The sequence below is a fragment of the Myotis daubentonii genome, chromosome 3 (assembly GCF_963259705.1).
Source record: "Myotis daubentonii chromosome 3, mMyoDau2.1, whole genome shotgun sequence".
Classification (NCBI taxonomy): domain Eukaryota; kingdom Metazoa; phylum Chordata; class Mammalia; order Chiroptera; family Vespertilionidae; genus Myotis; species Myotis daubentonii.
Window position 1 is genome coordinate 45430780 of NC_081842.1, and position 18913 is coordinate 45449692.

The 18913-nt window shown below is 39.9% G+C and overlaps 1 protein-coding gene across 2 annotated transcripts in view; it reads left to right on the plus strand.

The window, feature by feature from the left end:
* Positions 1 to 9923, plus strand: part of LOC132230216 (kininogen-1-like) — a 37334-nt gene extending 27411 nt beyond the window's left edge. Inside the window, exons 8-11 of one of the 2 annotated variants that reach the window (XM_059687325.1) lie at positions 5980 to 6087; positions 6205 to 6291; positions 7723 to 7800; positions 9691 to 9923. In XM_059687325.1, the coding sequence (XP_059543308.1) occupies positions 5980 to 6087; positions 6205 to 6291; positions 7723 to 7800; positions 9691 to 9771 (354 nt within the window). In that variant the 3' untranslated portion in view covers positions 9772 to 9923. The remainder of the gene's footprint in view (positions 1 to 5979; positions 6088 to 6204; positions 6292 to 7722; positions 7801 to 9690) is intronic. The other variant, XM_059687326.1, reaches the window with a different exon arrangement.
* The last annotated feature ends 8990 nt before the right edge of the window (positions 9924 to 18913 follow it).

Genomic DNA, 18913 nt, shown 5'->3' on the forward strand with positions numbered 1-18913 from the left:
AACCTCACTACATGCTTGCTATGTGATCTTGGAAAAGTCATTTAGAACATTTTATGTCTGTAAAGGATTGGGGTGAGATTCAAATAAGATAATTTATGTCAAGCCTTGGCCGGTAGCTCAGTTAGTTAGAGCATTGTCCCGATATGCTGAGGTTGCAGGTTTGATCCTCGGTCAGAGCACATACAAGAAGCAACCAGTGAATTCATAAATAAATGGAACAAACAAAGAGATATAATATATGTCAATATATTATCTTCTCTAACTTTAAAGTGTTATATAAATTCTAGCAACTATCATATAATTAATAAAATGTAAGTCAAGAGAAAGCTACTCTTATTCTCTGCCTTTCTAGCATCATTTCTTGTTGGAGCATCACTTAGTGCCTTGGGATCAGAAACATGTGTCTATCATCACCCAGACTCTCTTCACAGTCTCCCCTCCATGTCACTCCCCCCCTGCCTACGTGTCCTTCCAGCCCACAAATGCACACCTAAGGCTTCATCTTTCCTTCCATGCCCTGTCAATAGATAAGGAGCACCCTAGTGTGGGGTCAGGAGACCCAGTTCTACCAGAGCCTCCGCCCTCATGCCCTGGGTAACCCTGGGCTGTCATTTAGACTCACTCAGTCTTGTGCCCCATCTGTAAAATGAATGGCTGGGTGAGAAGAGCCCAAATTTATTCCATCTCTAACAGCATCTGAGTAATCTGTTCATGGGCAGATTCCTATTATAAACCTCAAAACTGGCCTTCCTAAATGTAAACAAAATAGAACCAACAAAAGTAATCAAAATAGAACCAAAATGTTTCAGCAAACCAACATAATCTGATTGGGGGGCGGGGGGAGGAGCGGTACTACAATTATAACAATTCATACTTTTGGCTCAGTAATTCAATTTCTAGAAATTTAAAATAGAGTCTTTATAGACAATGATACTCATTGTAGCTTTAACTATAAAAGAAAATATGGCAAACTGTCAAAATAATCAATAATATAGAAATGATCAAATAATGTCTGGCATATCCTTAAAATAGAGTATCAAGGAGCAATTTTAAAGCATTTTTGTGAGGAGTTCTTGATGTGGGAAATGCCTTGTGCTAAAATATGCAGTGGGGAAAAAAGAGGCCATAAAATTGACTATACATTCTGTTATCAGGTGTGTTATAAAAAGCACAGAAAACAATCCTGAAAGGAAACAAATGCCTCCAACTATTCACAGTGGTGGTTTAGGTGAGGGCACAATGGGCTGTTTATTTTCATCTTCTAAATCCTGTATTAGTTTCACTACTGCAGGGGAAACCTAACCAAATGTTATTAAAGTAAGTCAAAACTGACACTGTGCTCTCTCTCCTACTCAGGCAGTTATTCCTGCCCCTGACACCACAACCTTTCTCCCTCATTTCACGGGCAATTGACCCATGTTAGTGGTGTACTCACATGGTACACCAATACATGCTATTCTTTATTTAAATTTAAATTCTTTATTGTCTAAAGTATTACATATGTATCCATTCCCACCATTGACCTCTCCCTGCCTGTCCCCACCCCGCAGCACATGCCCTCACCCTGCTAGGGTCTGTGTCCATGGGTTATGCTTATAGGCATGTATTCAAGTCCCTTGGTTGCTCTCTTACCCATTCACACCCCCGAAATGCTATTCTTGTGTATGTCAGCTTTTCTTCTCACTTCATATTTCTGCTTTCTTGTGAATCTCCCTTATTCTTGTTGCAGGAATACCCTCTACTCCACCATATATTGCATATCAGAGGTTTGCCGTCAGGAAAGAATCACTCATTTTATACATGACTATCTTGTCTCCATAGTGCTTACAGTTATCTGTAAATTAATGAATTAACATTCTAGCACGATGTGTATTTGTTTATGCTAAGAATGCCAGGAGAACAACAACAGGTAATGCTGTTAATTGAAGGGAACTGACATTCCTTCACTTGCTAAGTCAATTTGAAATATGGTGAGAATCTCAAACTTACTTACAAAAGATGAATCTTTACTGGTTTTTACATTTAAAGAGAACAATTTGGCTGTTCTGACATGATTATTCAAGGAAGCCCTGCTGGAAGCAGCAAAGTTACTCGAAATCCATTTACCATGTGATGAATTTGCCAAATGACCAACTTTTGCCAAAGATTTATTTTACAGATTTGGTCTTGGCCTTGGCTTTCCATATTATTCCTATTTGGATGCATGTCCATTTCAAGCTGGTTTTAGATGCCAAATATTTCTTAAATTTTCCATTTGCACATGTAAATGATGTGATTTTTGTCATAGGCCATTTATTTTGCCCTGCCTCTGCCGCCACTGTCCCCACTGTTATCCATATTCCTCCCTGCCTTTGCTCAGATGAATATACTTCAAAGATCTGTGTGTGCACATTCAGGAAGTTTTCCTTTAACAAAGTACTAGAAATGTCAAGGCATATGTATATGTCTAAGACTTCTGATGCAAATTGCCAAACTATTTGCAATTATGCCAATTTACATTCAGACCACCTGGCTATAGGACCTTGATCATCTTGCTTTGAGTTCTATTCCTACCAACAGTGACTGAGGCTGCATGCTTCCCACACGTGGCCAATACCAGGTATCACCACTGTTTTTTATCTTTGCCAACGTATGGAAGATTAAAAATGCTGTTGCATTGTTGTTGTTTTTTTTGTCGTCTTTGGTTATTAGTGAAGATGGTCATTTGTTTCTGGCTTAATGACCATTTTAACTTCTTTTCTGAAATACTTGTTCATGTCTTTTGTTCATTTTTTTCATGTTGGGCTTTATATACATAAGAATATTAATCTTATACCATATTTTCCCCAGATTTTATTTTTTTATTTGCTTGCTGTGATGTTTGAGAATCAGTTGCCCTTTCTGTCTGAAAAATTTAGACATTTTTTCTCCATTTAGGTTTTCTTCCTCTGTTTTTCACCAAAGAAAGGCCTTCTTCGTCCTGAGACCTAATGGATACATATTTATATCTTTTGAGTTTATTTCTTTAATTTAAATTGTTAACATATTCAAAATTTATTTTGCTATGTGGTTATCTCTACTTTAAAAACAAAGGTTGAGCAGGATGGGTTTGAGCAGGAAAGACTTTTGAAAAGAATGACACGTGATAATAACGGCAATATAGATGCCATCCTGAGGCCCTCAAATGGAGGATTTACATCTATTTAATTCCTTCTTCTTGATCTTGAATAGAGTGGAGACATCAGTTGTGGTTTGTTTCACATATTGTCAAGTTTCTTAGGCAACAGTACATTGATCAACATTATTGTTACAGAAAATTGTATTAAGATATATTCTGAAATGAGCAAGAAAACTTATGATCACCAAAATATAGACCCTATAACCCTCTTAGAAACTTCATCCCCATTTACATCTACACCTGGAGTCTTAAAAGTTAAGTATCAAATTTTTCTTAAAAAATATAACCATGTTTACCCAGCAGATCAATGCCAGAAAAAGTAGAGGGGAGCTTAGCTCTTCCTATGACTCTGTTCTGCTCTCTTCCTCCCACCACACGTTTTCCATGCTTTTAAAAAACACAGAGATAGGGAAGACTGTTGTGGTTTGCTTTTTCAAACGAGATTATTCTATCACCTGTAACTTCATTTATTTTATTTCTTAATACACTTTTATTGATTTTAGAGACAGAAGAAGGGAGGAGACAGAACCATCAATCTGCTGTCTCCTTCATACCCTCCCACCCGACCTGGGATTAAACCCGCAACTTAGGCGTGTGCCCTGACTGAGAATCACACTCAGGACCCTTTGGTGCCTGGGATGACACTCAACGAACTGAGCCACACCAACCAGGGCTGGAACTTCATTTTTAAAAATAATAGTCATGCCTGAACTGGTTTGGCTCAGTGGATAGAGCGTTGGCCTGTGGACTGAAGGGTCCCAGGTTTGATTCTGGTCAAGTACATGTACATTGGTTGCGGGCACATCCCCAGTGGGGGGGCGTGTGCAGGATGCAGCTGATCGATGTTTCTCTCTCATCGATGTTTCTAACTCTCTATCCCTCTCACCTTCCTCTCTGTAAAAAAAATCAATAAAATATATTTTTAAAAAATAGTAGTCATCTCTCCAGGTCAATTGATATATTCATGTATTCTTTACACACACACACACACACACATACACACACACACATATTTAGATACTAGAATTAAGTACTGAATAACTTGGACTAGAAATTCACCATATCAACTAACTTTTTAACATACAATTTAAAGTCATTTTTACCAAGTATATTTTTTTTGTGTAACAGATGTAAGATATGGCATTTTTAAAATGACCTTTAAAAAGCTATACGTGCAATTTTATTGAAGTAAGTGCATTTTAAAAAGCATGAGTTTTTTTTAAAATAAATAAAGTGTGACTCTTTTATATAAAAACTAGAGGCCTAGTGCTCGAAAATCGTGCACGGTGGGGGGAGAGGATGTACCTCGGCCCAGCCTGCACCCTCTCCAATCTGGGACCCCTTTGGGGATGTCTGACTGCCTATCACAATCCTGGACTGCTGGCTCCTACCCACTCACCTGCCTGCCTGCCTGATTGTGCTCAACCCCTCTGCCTGCCTGCCTGATCACCCCTAGCCACCTCTGCCTGCCTGATCGCCTTTAACCACCCCTGCCAGCCTGCCTGATCACCCCTAACCACCTCTGCCCCACCCTACACCTGGGACCCAGGATTCCCTCCTCTGGCCAGTTGCAGGCACCTGGGACCCAGGCTTCCCTTCCTCTGGCCAGCCGCAGGCACCCAGGACCCGGGTTGGCTTCACATGGGCCGGCCGCAGCCACAGGGGACCATTGGTGGGCGGCTTCTCCTGGGCTGCAGCCGCAGGTGCCTGGGACTGTAGGGCGGGAGGCTTGTCCCTCTCCTAGGCCACAGGCACAGGAGCAGTTGCTGACACCTGGGACCATGGGGCAGGCGGCTAGTCCCTCTTCTGGGCCACAGCCTGGCTGGTCCACATTCCTCTCCCACGAGCTCATCTGTGCCTGGCAAGTCCCCATTCTTCTCTCGCGACCTCACTTATGCCTGGCAGATCCCCATTCCTCTCTCACGAGCTCATTGGTGCCTGGATGGTCACCATTCCTCTCTCCTCAGTGTTGAGTGTCTGAGCAGCTCTGGCGCGAGGGTATGAGGGCTTGATGACAATTTGTATATTAGCTCTTTATTATACAGTATAAATAAATAAATTGGGCCACAGAATATGCATTTTGGACACAGCATTGTATAAAGATTAAAACTGTTGCTAGAGTACTGGTTGGTGTGGCTCAGTTGGTTGAACATCGTTCTGAGCACCAAAAGGTTGTGCATTCAATTTCCAGTAAGGGCACATGCCCAGATTGCGGGCTTGATCCCGAGAAAGGGGCTTGCAGGAGGCAGCTGATCGATGTTTCTCTCTTTCCCTCTTCCTTCCTCTCCCTCTAAAAAACCATTTTAAAAAACTATTGGTAGAGATTAAAATGGTTTCTTAATATATGACAATTAAGAGAGGCAAACTACAAATTCCAAAGAATTTTCCTAATCACATAATTTAACCCACAATTTCTGTAGTGACACTAACTCGGTATTTCTCTGATTCAACACTTGGCATGACAATAAGTCATACTTAAAGAAAATGTTTGTTTTTCTTCCTACTCTTCTTAAATTCTATTACAACTTGAGTGCTTGAATGTTATTGAATAATAAAAATCAGAAAAGTATAAAAATAAAAATTGTGGCCTTGTTCCTTTTTATAGAAAAGAAAACAAGACCAACCAAGAGTCAAATATTTTACACACTCATAGAAACTAAGAGTTTAGTTGTCAAACATTTGTACTTTATTTGTATACCTCTCATTTGAGCAGTGTTTAATTAAAATTTTAATATTCTCTCCTAAGATCCCTTAGAGCGAAAACATATCATCTATTATATAATATTAATGAAGGTTCTACTTTGTGCTAATTAATTTTTCAGGTGGTGGCTGGAACAAAATATTTTGTTGAGTTCACGGCCAGGGAAACCACATGTTCCAAGGAAAGTAATAAAGAGTTGACTGAAAGTTGTGAGATCAATAAACTTGGAGTGAGTAGTCATTCAACTCTCTACTTATTCCCTGGATATCTACTTGATATTTTATACTTGTTTAAGTATTTCATGAATAACACTGTTCTCTATTTTGGCTTTTGTTTTCATGGATAGGAAATTCTAAGATGCACTGCTGATGTTTATGTGGTACCTTGGGAGAGTAAAATTTACCCTACTGTCAAATGTCAATCAGTAGGAAAGGTATGTTTCTAATTAGCCAGCTTGGGTAAATTTTGCTCATTCTGCAAAGTCCTATTTGGGGTTGAAAATGAACCACTATTTAAATGAATTGGGGGACTATCTTTTTAGAATGGAGAGAACTCTCACATTTCTATGCTGACCTCTCTTTTTTATGTCTAGAAAGGAAAACAACAGTCAGTCCCCTAATCACTTCGCACCCATTGTCAGTGTCCCATCCTTCATGAGGCTTTCTTAATGAAGGGCAGCCCCTGCTGTGCAGAGCTAATACTAGCTCTGGGGCTTTAAGATGTGCCTCAGATGCTTCACTGGCATCTGCCTCCATCCATGGGACTTGGGAGAAATACAGACGGCCATAAAAAACTTTCTGTGATGTACAAGTATAGATATATCCAAATCTGCAAGTATAGATATATCCAAATCTGCATTTTAACATGGTCCCCAGGGTTTCATACCCACATTCAAGTGTGAGAAGCATTGGTTTTTATCATGTTTTCCAGTTCTAAAGAGAACCTTGGGAGGTAAGTAAGACTTTTCCCATTGTTAAGGATGAGACACTAAAAATTACAAAGATGATGAGGTCCTGAAGTGGATAATAACATGATCAAGTGCTTGCTCTGTCCCAGGCACTGTACTGAGGGCTTCACACATATTTTTCTCTTGACAACTCTCTGAGGCAGGTGCTGCTGTTATTCCTATTTTAGAGATGAGAAAAGTGAAGCTAGTGGTGCACGGATGCAAGTGTAGGTCAAATCAAAGTCATCCATGTTCACATGATGCTAACAACTAGGCTCTGGCTTATGTGACTTCAAAGACCATGTTCTTTGCACCACTGAACACTGCCTCCAGCATCCTGTTCTCACCAGTAGTGAAATGTAGATAGAAATCATACAGATCTTGAATGTGAGTTGCCTCTTGTCTTTTTTTTCTGATTTAGACTTTTGCCTTGTATAGGTATATATGTAGTCTAACACAGACATTATACAAAGGCTGCTTTTCAAGCTTGTAAACATGTCCCAATGTGTTTCAGCCCAACAAAATAATTTAGGGCATATGCTGCATATATATTCAGTCCAAAAAGCCATTTAAGGTCTTTGGTATAAAAACTGTAATTGTGCTAATAGGACCAGTATCAATTAATAAATAATGTGCCGTGGTATTATGTAGTACAACCTCCCAATTTTTCCAGATGAAGAAAAACCTCTCCAGTTTAGAGGAGTATTATTAAGAAATATCCACAAATTATAAAATCAATTAAAATAGGAAAAGATATTCATTCTCATGTTTTTTGCAATATTACCATAGCAATTAAAACCTGGCTAAAGACTTGCTCCATTGTAAACCAAGATAGCATTGCCAGGTCTCAGTCCCTTCGTTCTTCATTGAGAGTGTGGTTTCCACAGTAATCCATTCATCTTAATATTTCCTGTTTAGACCTCATTGCTGAAAAGACCTCCAGGTTTTTCACCTTTCCGATCAGTACAAGTGGCGGAAACAAAAGAAGGAACAACTGTAAGTCCACCCCACACTTCCATGGCATCTGTACAAGATGAAGAGCAGGATTCAGACAATGAACAAAGACCCGCTCATGATCATGGCTGGGGCCATGAAAAGCAAATAAAACATGGGCATGGCCATGGCCATAAACATGAGCATGACCAAAGCGATGGGCACCAAAAGAGACATGGTCATGGCCATGGACATCAAAGGGAACATGGCCTAGCCCATAGACATAAACATGAGCATGGTCATGGCCATGAAAAACATAAAAATAAAGGAAAACAGAATGGAAAGCACAATGGTTGGAGGACAAGTTCTTCTGAAGATAGTACTACATCTGCACAGACACCAGAGAAGACAGAAAGGCCAAAATCCCTCCCCTCCCTAGCCCCGTCAGGTGTAGCAGTTGCCTTTCCTGAATTTCAGGACTTAGATCTCACTGCAGCTATGATGACTAATATACCACCAACTCCCACAGAGAATGATGATTCTTGGATCCCTGAAATCCAGATAGAGCCCAATAGCCTTTCATTTAACCTGATACCTGATTTCCCAGAAACAACTTCCCCCAAGTGTCCTGGACGCCCCTGGAAGCCAGTTAATGGAATGAATCCAACTGTGGAAACAAAAGAATTTCATGATTTCGATCTCTCTGATGCTTTATATTAATGTATGCAGCCATGGGTGTTTCTTTAACACTTCACCGTCCCCTTTCACCATTTTCCACATACCCTGATATAATGCACCAAAAACCATGAAGTTTCCAAACAGCCTAGAGAGAAGTGAGACTCCCAATGGGGACACATTCAATTTCTATGGACAACACAAAACTGTGTGCAGGATTCTACATCCTTTCTGAGTCTTCCTCACGAGTTTTCTTAACTAACACAGAAAATGGACAAACAAATGTGCCTGTGGCCTACTGCAACTTGCTTTTCTAATAACAAATATGTATCTTAGAATGGATGTCATCGACTTTCATACAAAGATTCTTGCCATTCTGAATAAACTGTTTCATCTGTTCCATGAAAACATGTGAAAATAAGGAAAGTCAAGAGACCGTATGTTGAACTTCTTTATAGGGCAAAAGTAATAATAAAATCTACTAGAGGTCAAAGAGGGACAACAAGAAAGAGACTGGCCAAAGGGGGGACAGAAGGAAGTAAACTAATTGATTTTCTGTTTCCAAAACAGGCTAGTCATGTCAAATAGTTACTCCCACTTCACAAAACTATTCTGATAATTCTCTTTCTGAGTCAGAGTGTTTCCCAAAAGTCAGTAAATTCGATTAACTCATTAACTACTCTTTGCAACAAGGCTTTGAAATAGGAGTGTTCTGTTTGTGTATTTGTTGCTGAGGCTAGAATGAGCAACCCTTAGTTATCAGCAGCTCTGAGTTTAATGATAACAATGGAAAGCAGAAGTAGTGACATAGAAGAAAATATTTTTTTATCATTGACAAAGGAATATCTTAAGATGTGATGCAAAATTTATTCAGAAATTTTATGAGGAAATGGCTCTCCAGCCACAATTTATCATCGATTCATCTTTTTGCTACGACATTGAAGAGTGCTGATTTTTACAAAAAAAAAGAACAATATGATTGTCTTCAATTGCTTCTAATGTGAGGAAAGCATGGATTTCATAATCCTTGCTGTGTTCTGGCTAGTGAAACAGGACAGGGCTTTAAACAGCTATAGTCCTTTGTGCATGTGTCACTGCTACTTCAAGTTATTGGATGCATTTAAGCCTCTGAGTTTTTATTCCATATCAAATATTATCTGTACTTTTTAATAAAGAACCAATGATGTCAGGAACAAGTCTCACCTTGACAACTGGTTGCTTCACTCTTCTCTTGTTGAATGATAACACCATATTAACAGAATTTTACTATAATTACAGAAGCAACTAAGGCCTTGCGTGTACAAGGGCCGACCTCGGGAGGCAGGGGCACAGCCAACATCTGAGAGTGAGGTCTCTTGACCAGTGGGCAGAATCTCCATGCCTGGGACAATAGCCCCAGCAATCTGTCAGCAGCCGTGAATGCAAGGACAAGAAGATGGGATAGTGTCAATAGAGAAGAATGCCATTTTATCATTCTGTTTCTGGGTGAAATAAAGTTTGATCTTAATGTTCACACTCCTGGTTCATTCACAGTAGTCTGCTTTCAGTCACACCCATCCTGCAGCAAAGTCCAGTTGATCAGAGAGCACGCTCTGCCATGGAGACTCATAGTGCAACTCTGGAACAGGCGGGGATCCCTTAAGTGGGCCTTCCCTACCACCAGGACCTCATCATGGCCCTAAATCAAGGGTTTGTGGGTGATGTTTCCACCAGTAATCTAAGGAATCTCTCTACCTTCCCTTCTTCTTCTCTCTCCTATTTTTTCCTGTCTCCTAATTGCCAGCCCAACATTAAGAGTGATTTGTCTTGTTTTGTTATTTATTTATTTTTTTTAGGATCAAGATAATTACCAAAAAAGAAAACAAAAAAATTCTTTGTTAATAGGATGCCAACCAACTTCTCACTAGCAAAAAATATCAACCTCAAAAAAGTTTAAAGAAAATTTAAAATTACCTTTCTGGTTCAAATAATGGTAAAAAGTAGAAATCTAATAGAATCAAAAGTGATAAGAGATATTTAATCTTCTATAATAGGTATTTACTGAGTGTCTATTGGAGCCATTTACCATGCTAAACAGTTTCTGTTTGGTGTGTGACTTAGTCCTCACAACAACTCTGAGGTCCCCATGACCACCTTTCATTTACAATGAGGAAACTAGCTCCCAGTTCCCTGCTCAGGGTCACACAAATACTACATGACATTCATAGTCAGACCTTTTGGACTTCATTACACCAAGTTACCATGAGGTATTATTATCAATGTCGGCATTACAAAAACACATTTCTGAATCTGAGATGATCATTATCTCAATACAGATACCCTCATTAAATATCTTATTGTGTCTGATGCTGTTCTGAGTACTGCTCAGGGTAAACTATGACAGAGTCAAGCACTGGCATTGGCTATTAGGCAGCCTGCATCCAAAAGCTGGAAATTTACTTAAGTTATCAACATCACTGTGTCCTCATCTGAAATATTAGGTTAATTATATGCTCACATCATAGATGTCTGGTGAGACTTAAAAGAGGTAATTCCTTTTTTTTAAAAAAAATACATATTTTATTGATTTTTCACAGAGAGGAAGGGAGAGAGATAGAGAGAGTTAGAAACATCGATGAGAGAGAAACATCGATCAGCTGCCTCTTGCACATCCCCCACCGGGAATGTGCCCGCAACCCAGGTACATGTCCTTGACCGGAATCGAACCCGGGACCTCTCAGTCCGCAGGCTGACACTCTATCCACTGAGCCAAACCAGTTTTGGCAAAAGAGGTAATTCCTTAACTGCCATAATGCTTAGCACATGACTACCATTCAGTAAAGGATAGCTATTGTTGCATTACTGGAACATAACTATGTTACTTTTTCAAAGACTTATAAACAAATTATTTACTGAATATGAGAAGTGAAGGATAGGAATAAGTCAAAGATGACAAACGTTTTCCAGTCTAGGTGCCTAATGGAATAGTAATGCCATTAACACAAACAAGGAGACTGAAAGCGGATCTGTGCTTCGTAGTAACTCTAAAAACCAGACTGACCCCAAATGCACATAATTTAAGATATTTCAACAACTGAATAAGCATATGAAATCATTATGCAAATGCATGTAAAAACACTACTAGGACCCACCTCAAATTATTTCATTTACTGCAATATCTGTGGCACCTGCCATATTAACAGGGAAGTACCATTAGATACTCATGGACTAAGCTTGTGAAAAACAAGTGAGAAAACTACAATTACAGGACTCCTCCCATCAAAAAGAACAGAAAGGAGAGAAATTATTTTCTGAAAGTAATCTTAACTTCTATTTGACTGATGAATTAGAAGCCTGACACTAGCAAAATATTTTTATTATGGCAGCTTTTCTGTCTCCTATCTTCTCTATATGGCATTTCTGAGTGTGTGGAAATACCACTATTATTAAAAACAGATAAAATAGTAGCTCTTGGAAAAAATAAAAGTACCAGCTTTTTTACGTAAGTAATATTTACCAACTGGGAGCTTTGGTCAACTTAACTAAACAGGAATTGTGTCCAAGAAGCCCCTTTTCTGTATGGTTCTGGGTTAGATTTGTTCAAAGGAGACATTTGTGTGTGAACAAGAAGATGGAAAGAAGCAGAGCGAGGTCTCTCGAAAAAGTCACAGAGTGAGATGCAGTGAGTGAGGACTCAGAGGCAAGAACTCAGGCCTGGCCTCATCCTTCCTTCTTTGGAGAGTAGCTCTCTCCCGCACCGCTGGCCATGTTGACCTACAGCCACAGGAGGCGCTCTAGGGCAACTGCCTTCTGTGGGTTTCTTCACTAACTCCCCTCACAGTTCCTCTGGCAGCTGGATGTGCTTGTCCAGATTTCCTTAAAATCTCTGACTTGTCCTACAGCACCAATGCCTGGGGAAGGCTGATTAGTAACTTTGATCCTCCTACTTCTTTACCCTGGATCTTACTTCCCTAGCTCCTCCCACAACGGTGTAAGGTCTAATTCCTAAGATAAATCCTTATACCCTAAGACTCATAGTGTTTTTCTGCTTTCTGATCAAACCTTGACTGACACACCAGACTCCCCGCCCCCATCATTTTACAACAGGAAACACAGTCCATTGCTTTCAAATACAGAACCAGGTCCCACAATGCAACTGCATTAGAGCAACTCCTAAGAAAATGAGTAAAGGCTGTTCAGTTGAGTGGAGGACACAGACACATGAAAACGTATATAAAGGTTACAACTGGAGGTAGAGGTGTGCTTATGATGCAGTGAGAGCAGAAAGAGTCAAGTCTGGGAGGCAGTAAGCAAGCTGAGAGGGCAAGGACTGGCCAAGGCACAGTGCCTTCACAGAAAATTGAATTGAATTGAAGTAAACTGAATTTGCATATGCACAGTGGTAAGTCCTAGGAATAGGGCACTGAACAAGACAAACACGGCTAGTTCATGCCTTCACTTAGCTAACAATCTAGTGCAGTGGTTCACAGACTTGAGCACGCATCAAAATCTCCTGCAAGGCCAAAACCGGTTTTGCTCGGTGGATGGAGTGTCGGCCTGAGGACTGAAGGGTCCCGGGTTCGATTCCAGTTGAGGGCATGTACCTTGGTTGCGGGCACATCCCCAGTGGGGGATGTGCAGGAAGCAGCTGGTCGATGTTTCTCTCTCATCGATGTTTCTGACTCTCTGTCTCCCTTCTTCTCTGTAAAAAATCAATAAAATATATTTTAAAAAAAATCTCCTGCAAGGCTTGCTAAAACCTGGATTGCTGGGGCCACTCCCAGAATTTCTCCTTCCATATGGCTGGGGTGAGGGGCTTGAATTTGAGCTTCTAACAATTTCCCAGGAGATGCTGGTGCTGCTGCTCTAAGGCATATTGTAGAACTGCTGGTGTTACAGTTCTCAATCACTGGGACAACTTTTAAAAAATACCTTGCTGGGAAATCACTCCATACCTATTAAGTCATGTTTTAAAGGTTCTGCAGTTGATTTTAATGTGCAGGTCAGGGTCAAAACCACTGACGTGACGAATAGTAGCAGATACCATGTACTGCTTACTTGCTGTGTGCCGGACCCCATATGAAGATCCCATACACATTATCACATCAGGATACCCCATTTTACAGGTAAGAAAACTGAGGCTCAGAGAAGTGAGATCAGCTGACCAAGAGCACTTAGCAAGTATCATTAGGAGAGGAAGGATGGAACCCAGGTCTCTGACTGGAGTCCACTCATGTAACCACAGATGCCTATGCCACAGGGGCCTGATTTAAAACAGCACAACTGATTTATATATTAAGAATTTTCCTAGGTAGACAAATAGGAAAACACTTTTCAGGCAAAAGTACAGGCACACTTTGTTTCATTGTACTTTGTTTTATTGTACTTCACTGGTGTTGCATTTTATGTAAATTGAAGGCAAAACGCTCCACCAGCAAAAAGATTGCAAACCTCACTCTACACTGAGTGGCCAGATTATTATGATCACCTGACGTTTGTAGGCAAATTAGCTATAATTTCATGCTGAAGTTGCTAGAGGGCCAGACCATTATAAATAGGGAAGCAGGTTGTTTACCACGACAGTAGAAGTGATTTTTTTTCCTGAAGGTATGGGTAAAGAACACGATTTAACAGCATTTGAACGTGGGCTATATTTGAACATGAGTGGCCAGATTATTATGACCACCCCATCAGTACTTGGTTGGGCCACCTTTTGCCTTCAATACTGCTGTGATTCTTCTTGGTATTGACTCCACGAGATGTTGATACATGATGTGAGGAATCTGACACTATGCCTGATGAGTAGCACTGTCCAGTTCTGTGAGATTTGATGGTTATGGAACCAGCTGCCTGATGGCTCTTTTCACTTCGTCCCACAAATACTCAATTGGATTGAGATCTGGTGATTGTGGGGGCCACCTAAGCAAGGTAAAGTCTCCCTCATGTTCTTGAAACCACTCCTGCACAATACAAGCACCATGGCATGGCATATTGTCTTGCTGGAAGAAGCCATCTCCATCGGGATATGCCAGCAACATGATAGGATGAACTTGATCAGAAATGATATTTAGGTATGTTGTGCTATTCAGATATTGTTGCACACAAATTAAAGGGCCCAAATCATGCCAGGAAAACATGCCCCAAACCATAACACTGACTCCACCAGCTTGAAGGGTTGTACTCATGCATGTGAGGTGCATGCTTTCATGCTATTTCCGCCAAATCCTCACTCTTCCATCTACATAATGCAACTGGAAATGTGATTCATTGGACCACATGACTTTTTTCCAGTGCTCAACTGTCCAATCCTTGTGTTCCTGTGTGAATTGGAGATGTTTTATCTTGGTGACTGCAGACAGCAAAGGTGTTCGAACAGAAAGGCTGTCGGCTTCCATATCCCATACAATGCAGTGAATGGCTAATTTGCCTACAAACCTCAGGTGGTCATAATAATCTGGCCACTCACGTTCAAATATATCCCACGTTCAAAGGCTGTTAAATCGTGTTCTTTATGCATACCTTCAGAAAAAAAATCACTTCTACTGTCGTGGTAAACAACCTGCTTCCCTATTTATAATGGTCTGACCCTCTAGCAACTTCAGCGTGAAATTATAGCTAATTTGCCTACAAATGTCAGGTGGTCATAATAATCTGGCCACTTAGTGTATTACTGTAGTCTGGAACCAAACCTGCAATGTCTCTGTGGTTCACCAAACTGAGCTCCCCATCTCTGGAGGTGCCAAAGTAGAGGCTGTGAGTCAAAGGCATTCTGAGACAGATTGCTGGGTAGCAGGGCAGGACAAGAGGACAGCTGTGGCTCACCCTCCTCTAAGGGTCTAGAATTCTATAATGAGGGGATGGAAACCAAGAGGAGAAGGAGATGGACCAAGAGAAGGAGAAAGATACAGGCAGTGACCTGCTCAGAGTTGCCCTGAAAATTAATGAGCAGATACCTCTTTCCTGTATCTAGTCTCTGTGGTTTGAACATCCACTAATGCTTGGTTCTGACATCTTATCTACCCCCAAACAACTTTCTGCTAGTTATATGTGCCAGATAAATACATATAATAATAAAGCTTAATATACAAATCGACCCAAGGGTTGGACAGTGGAGCAACCGTCCGGATGACCTCTGGACAACCTTCCGGATGAAGCCGGGGCTGTGAAGGCCTACTCTTGCTTGACTTTCATGCATCGGGCCTCTAGTTAATCAATAAAAGCCAGAACATAGGACAGGCAAATGTAGGACTAAGATTGAGGCATTTCATATTTAAATATTCACTTAAATGTTGAAATTCTCTATTAATTGTTCTATTGTATACCCAGTATACATTTAAGTGTATAATGTGGAAAATTGAGAAAATACAGAAGGACAGAAAGCAGAAAATAAAAACTATTGAAATTTCACCAGCCAAAGGAAGCTACTGTTGAAATTTTGGTTATAACTTTCCAGAAATATTTTCCTTTTTTCAAATGTCTATAGGTATGTGTATTCCAAAAAAAGAAACCTGCTGTAACTATAATATGTAACCTCTATTTTTACACAACATATATCACGACCATTTTTCTTTTTTTTTCTTTTTTTTTATTGCTTAAAGTATTACAAAGGGTATTACATATGTGTCCATTTTTTCCCCCCGCCCTAGACAGTCCCCTAGCCTCCCCTATCCCCCAGTGTCTTATGTCCATTGGTTATGCTTATATGCATGCATACAAGTCCTTTGGTTGATCTCTTACCCCCCTACCTCCTGCCCCCCAACCCTCCCCAGCCTTCCCACTGCAGTTTGACAATCTGTTTGAGGCAGCTCTGCCTCTGTATCTATTATTGTTCAAAAGTTTATAATGGTCTCTATTATCCATGAATGATACCAATCAGAAAGGATATATGCACCCCTATGTTCATAGCAGCACAATTCACCATAGCTAAGATCTGGAAACAGCCTAAGTGCCCATCAGTAGATGAATGGATTAGAAAACTGTGGTACATCTACATGATGGAATACTATGCTGCTCTAAAAAGGAAGGAACTCTTACCATTTGCAACGGCATGGATGGAACTGGAGAGCATTATGCTAAGTGAAATAAGCCAGTCAATGAAGGAAAAATATCATGACCATTTTTAATGTCAGATTTGATTCCCTTAAATCTTTCTTAATTACAATAAATATGTATATTAACACCTATTAGCAATGATATGTTGCTGGAAAACCATAGTGGGTAAGAAAATTCAGTGAATATGGCATTTCTTTTCTTTTCTTTTTGAATATGGCATTTTTTGTTGCTATTACTGTGGCTGATATTATAAAAGGTGGATCCACAAGTAGGTGCAGACCCATATTTGAGTGGTTGACTCAGAGGACAGCCAACAGTCTTTACTTTCTCAATGTGTTTCTATAGTTGAGAGGTGATTCAGCTGAAATATTTAATCTTATTCAGGCTGGGAGGCTTCATTGTGAGAGTCCAACCCTAGTGAGAACAAGTTTTCCCTTATTGCTAGTAAAATGAGAAATGGAATGAGTGACTGCAAAGAAGCAAACTCCTTTCCCAAGGATCTCTCCTCCTTCGCAAGGAGATGCTGCCCCCCAGAGGCAAAGGTGTTCACAGGTAACAAGGCCCCTGGGAGAAAATGAGTTCTCTCCTTAATGAATATGTTTCCATCTTTCTTTTCCCTGTCTGACCTACTGTCTAATTACTAATTCCTTTTGTAAACTAGCTGTGATTTTTTTTTTTCTATGTGAAATTCCATATACCCAGGAGGATGTAGGACCCTAAAAGGCACTCTTGTACCTCTGAAGTCTTTAGCAGTAAAAGCTTTCTGTTCTTGGGGGCCTGGTGTAGAATGACAGATGACAGGGGCATCCCTTGAGAGACCTTCAAATTATATAGGACTAGAGGCCCGGTGCATGGATTCATACACTGGTGGGGTCCATCAGCCTGGCCTGTGCCCTCTCGCAAACTGGGACCCCCTCAGGGGATGTTCGACTGCTGGTTTCAGCTCAATCCCCACAGGCCAGGCTGAGGGACCCCACTGGTGCACAAATCTGTGCACCAGGCCTCTAGTATGCATATAAGATCTTTGGTTAATCTCTTCCAGCCCTTCTGCCTCTTCCTTCCCCTCTGAGGTTCATCAGTCTGTTCCATGTTTCCATGCCTGTGTGTTGAGCGTCTTCCCCCTGGTGGTCAGTGGGCATCATAGCTGCTCGTTGAATGGTTGAATGGTCGCTTAGGCTTTTAAATATATAGATAACTCACCCATGAAGAAAATTAGAAAATAAAGTCAAACTAAGTATCTCAAATTTAATAGGGCTCCTATAAGTGGATTCAAAAGACCACTAAGACTTCGTATGAATCTAAGAGAAAGAATCATGAAGCTTCTCAAGAAAAGTGTGACATTAGAGCTGAAGAAAAATCCTCCATGCTGGGAGGGAAGGTCAGTGCTCTGCTGTCAGCCTGGCGGTAAGGGCCCAGCGACAAAACTACACTCTCTGGGCTCATAGAAATGTATCAACTAGCTTAAAGTTAGTCTTCAGAAGACTGAAACATAAAAGTTTTTTTTTTTCTAGGAATAGGTGACTTCCAGGTAAAAGAAATTTAAATAGTTTAGATGACAGTTAAAACTATATCCATCCAAAACAAAACTGAAAACATACATTATGATATAAAGGTAACGAAATTATTAATAAACTATTAAACAGTATGTCTATTGTTTTAATGACCTGGTATCCCTCTTAATTATAAAATTAAAAGTAGATATAGGCAGCCCAACTGGCGTGGCTCAGTGGTTGAGCGTCGACCAATGAATCAGGCGGTCACAGATTCAATTCTAGGTTGGGGCACATGCCTGGGTTGCAGGTTTGATGCCCAGTGTGGGGCAAGCAGGAGGCAGCCAATGAATGATTCTCTTTTATCATTGATGTTTCTCTCTCTCGCTTCCTCTCCCTTCCTCTTTGAAATCAATAAAAATGTATATTTAAAAAAGATATAATATATAAGCAGTTTATTTAATACTACTCAAATACTTGATAAAATTATTTAATATATTCTTTATGTGAAATATAGTTATATATCTCCTGGTTTTCACATGTGAGAAATAAAAATGCAATAAAAATATTTTTTTTCATGTGAGAAATTTAGCATTTTACAAAATGCTAAATTAAAGTTCTAAAATTTAAAACACTTACCTTACAAATTATTATTACTTGCACTATATTTTAAAGTATGAAAACATACTAGTAAGTAGGAACACACAACTAGATTGAGTTTTTATTTGAATGACTGGTGTCATTAGAAACTGGTCTCCAAAACCTCAGGCAGTATTAGAATTTATGAGAAACTGTAGAGTTCCTCCACTTACCCTTTATATGCAAATTTATGTCATGTGATCTCTCTTTAGTAAAAGTTTTAAAACAGTATTATATTGAACCTTAGCTCACTTAGTATATTTTTCTAAAATCCCAAATTGTCTTTGGAATTTTGGACTAATTGATTATTGAGATACTTAGTTAAAAACCAATATTTAAGC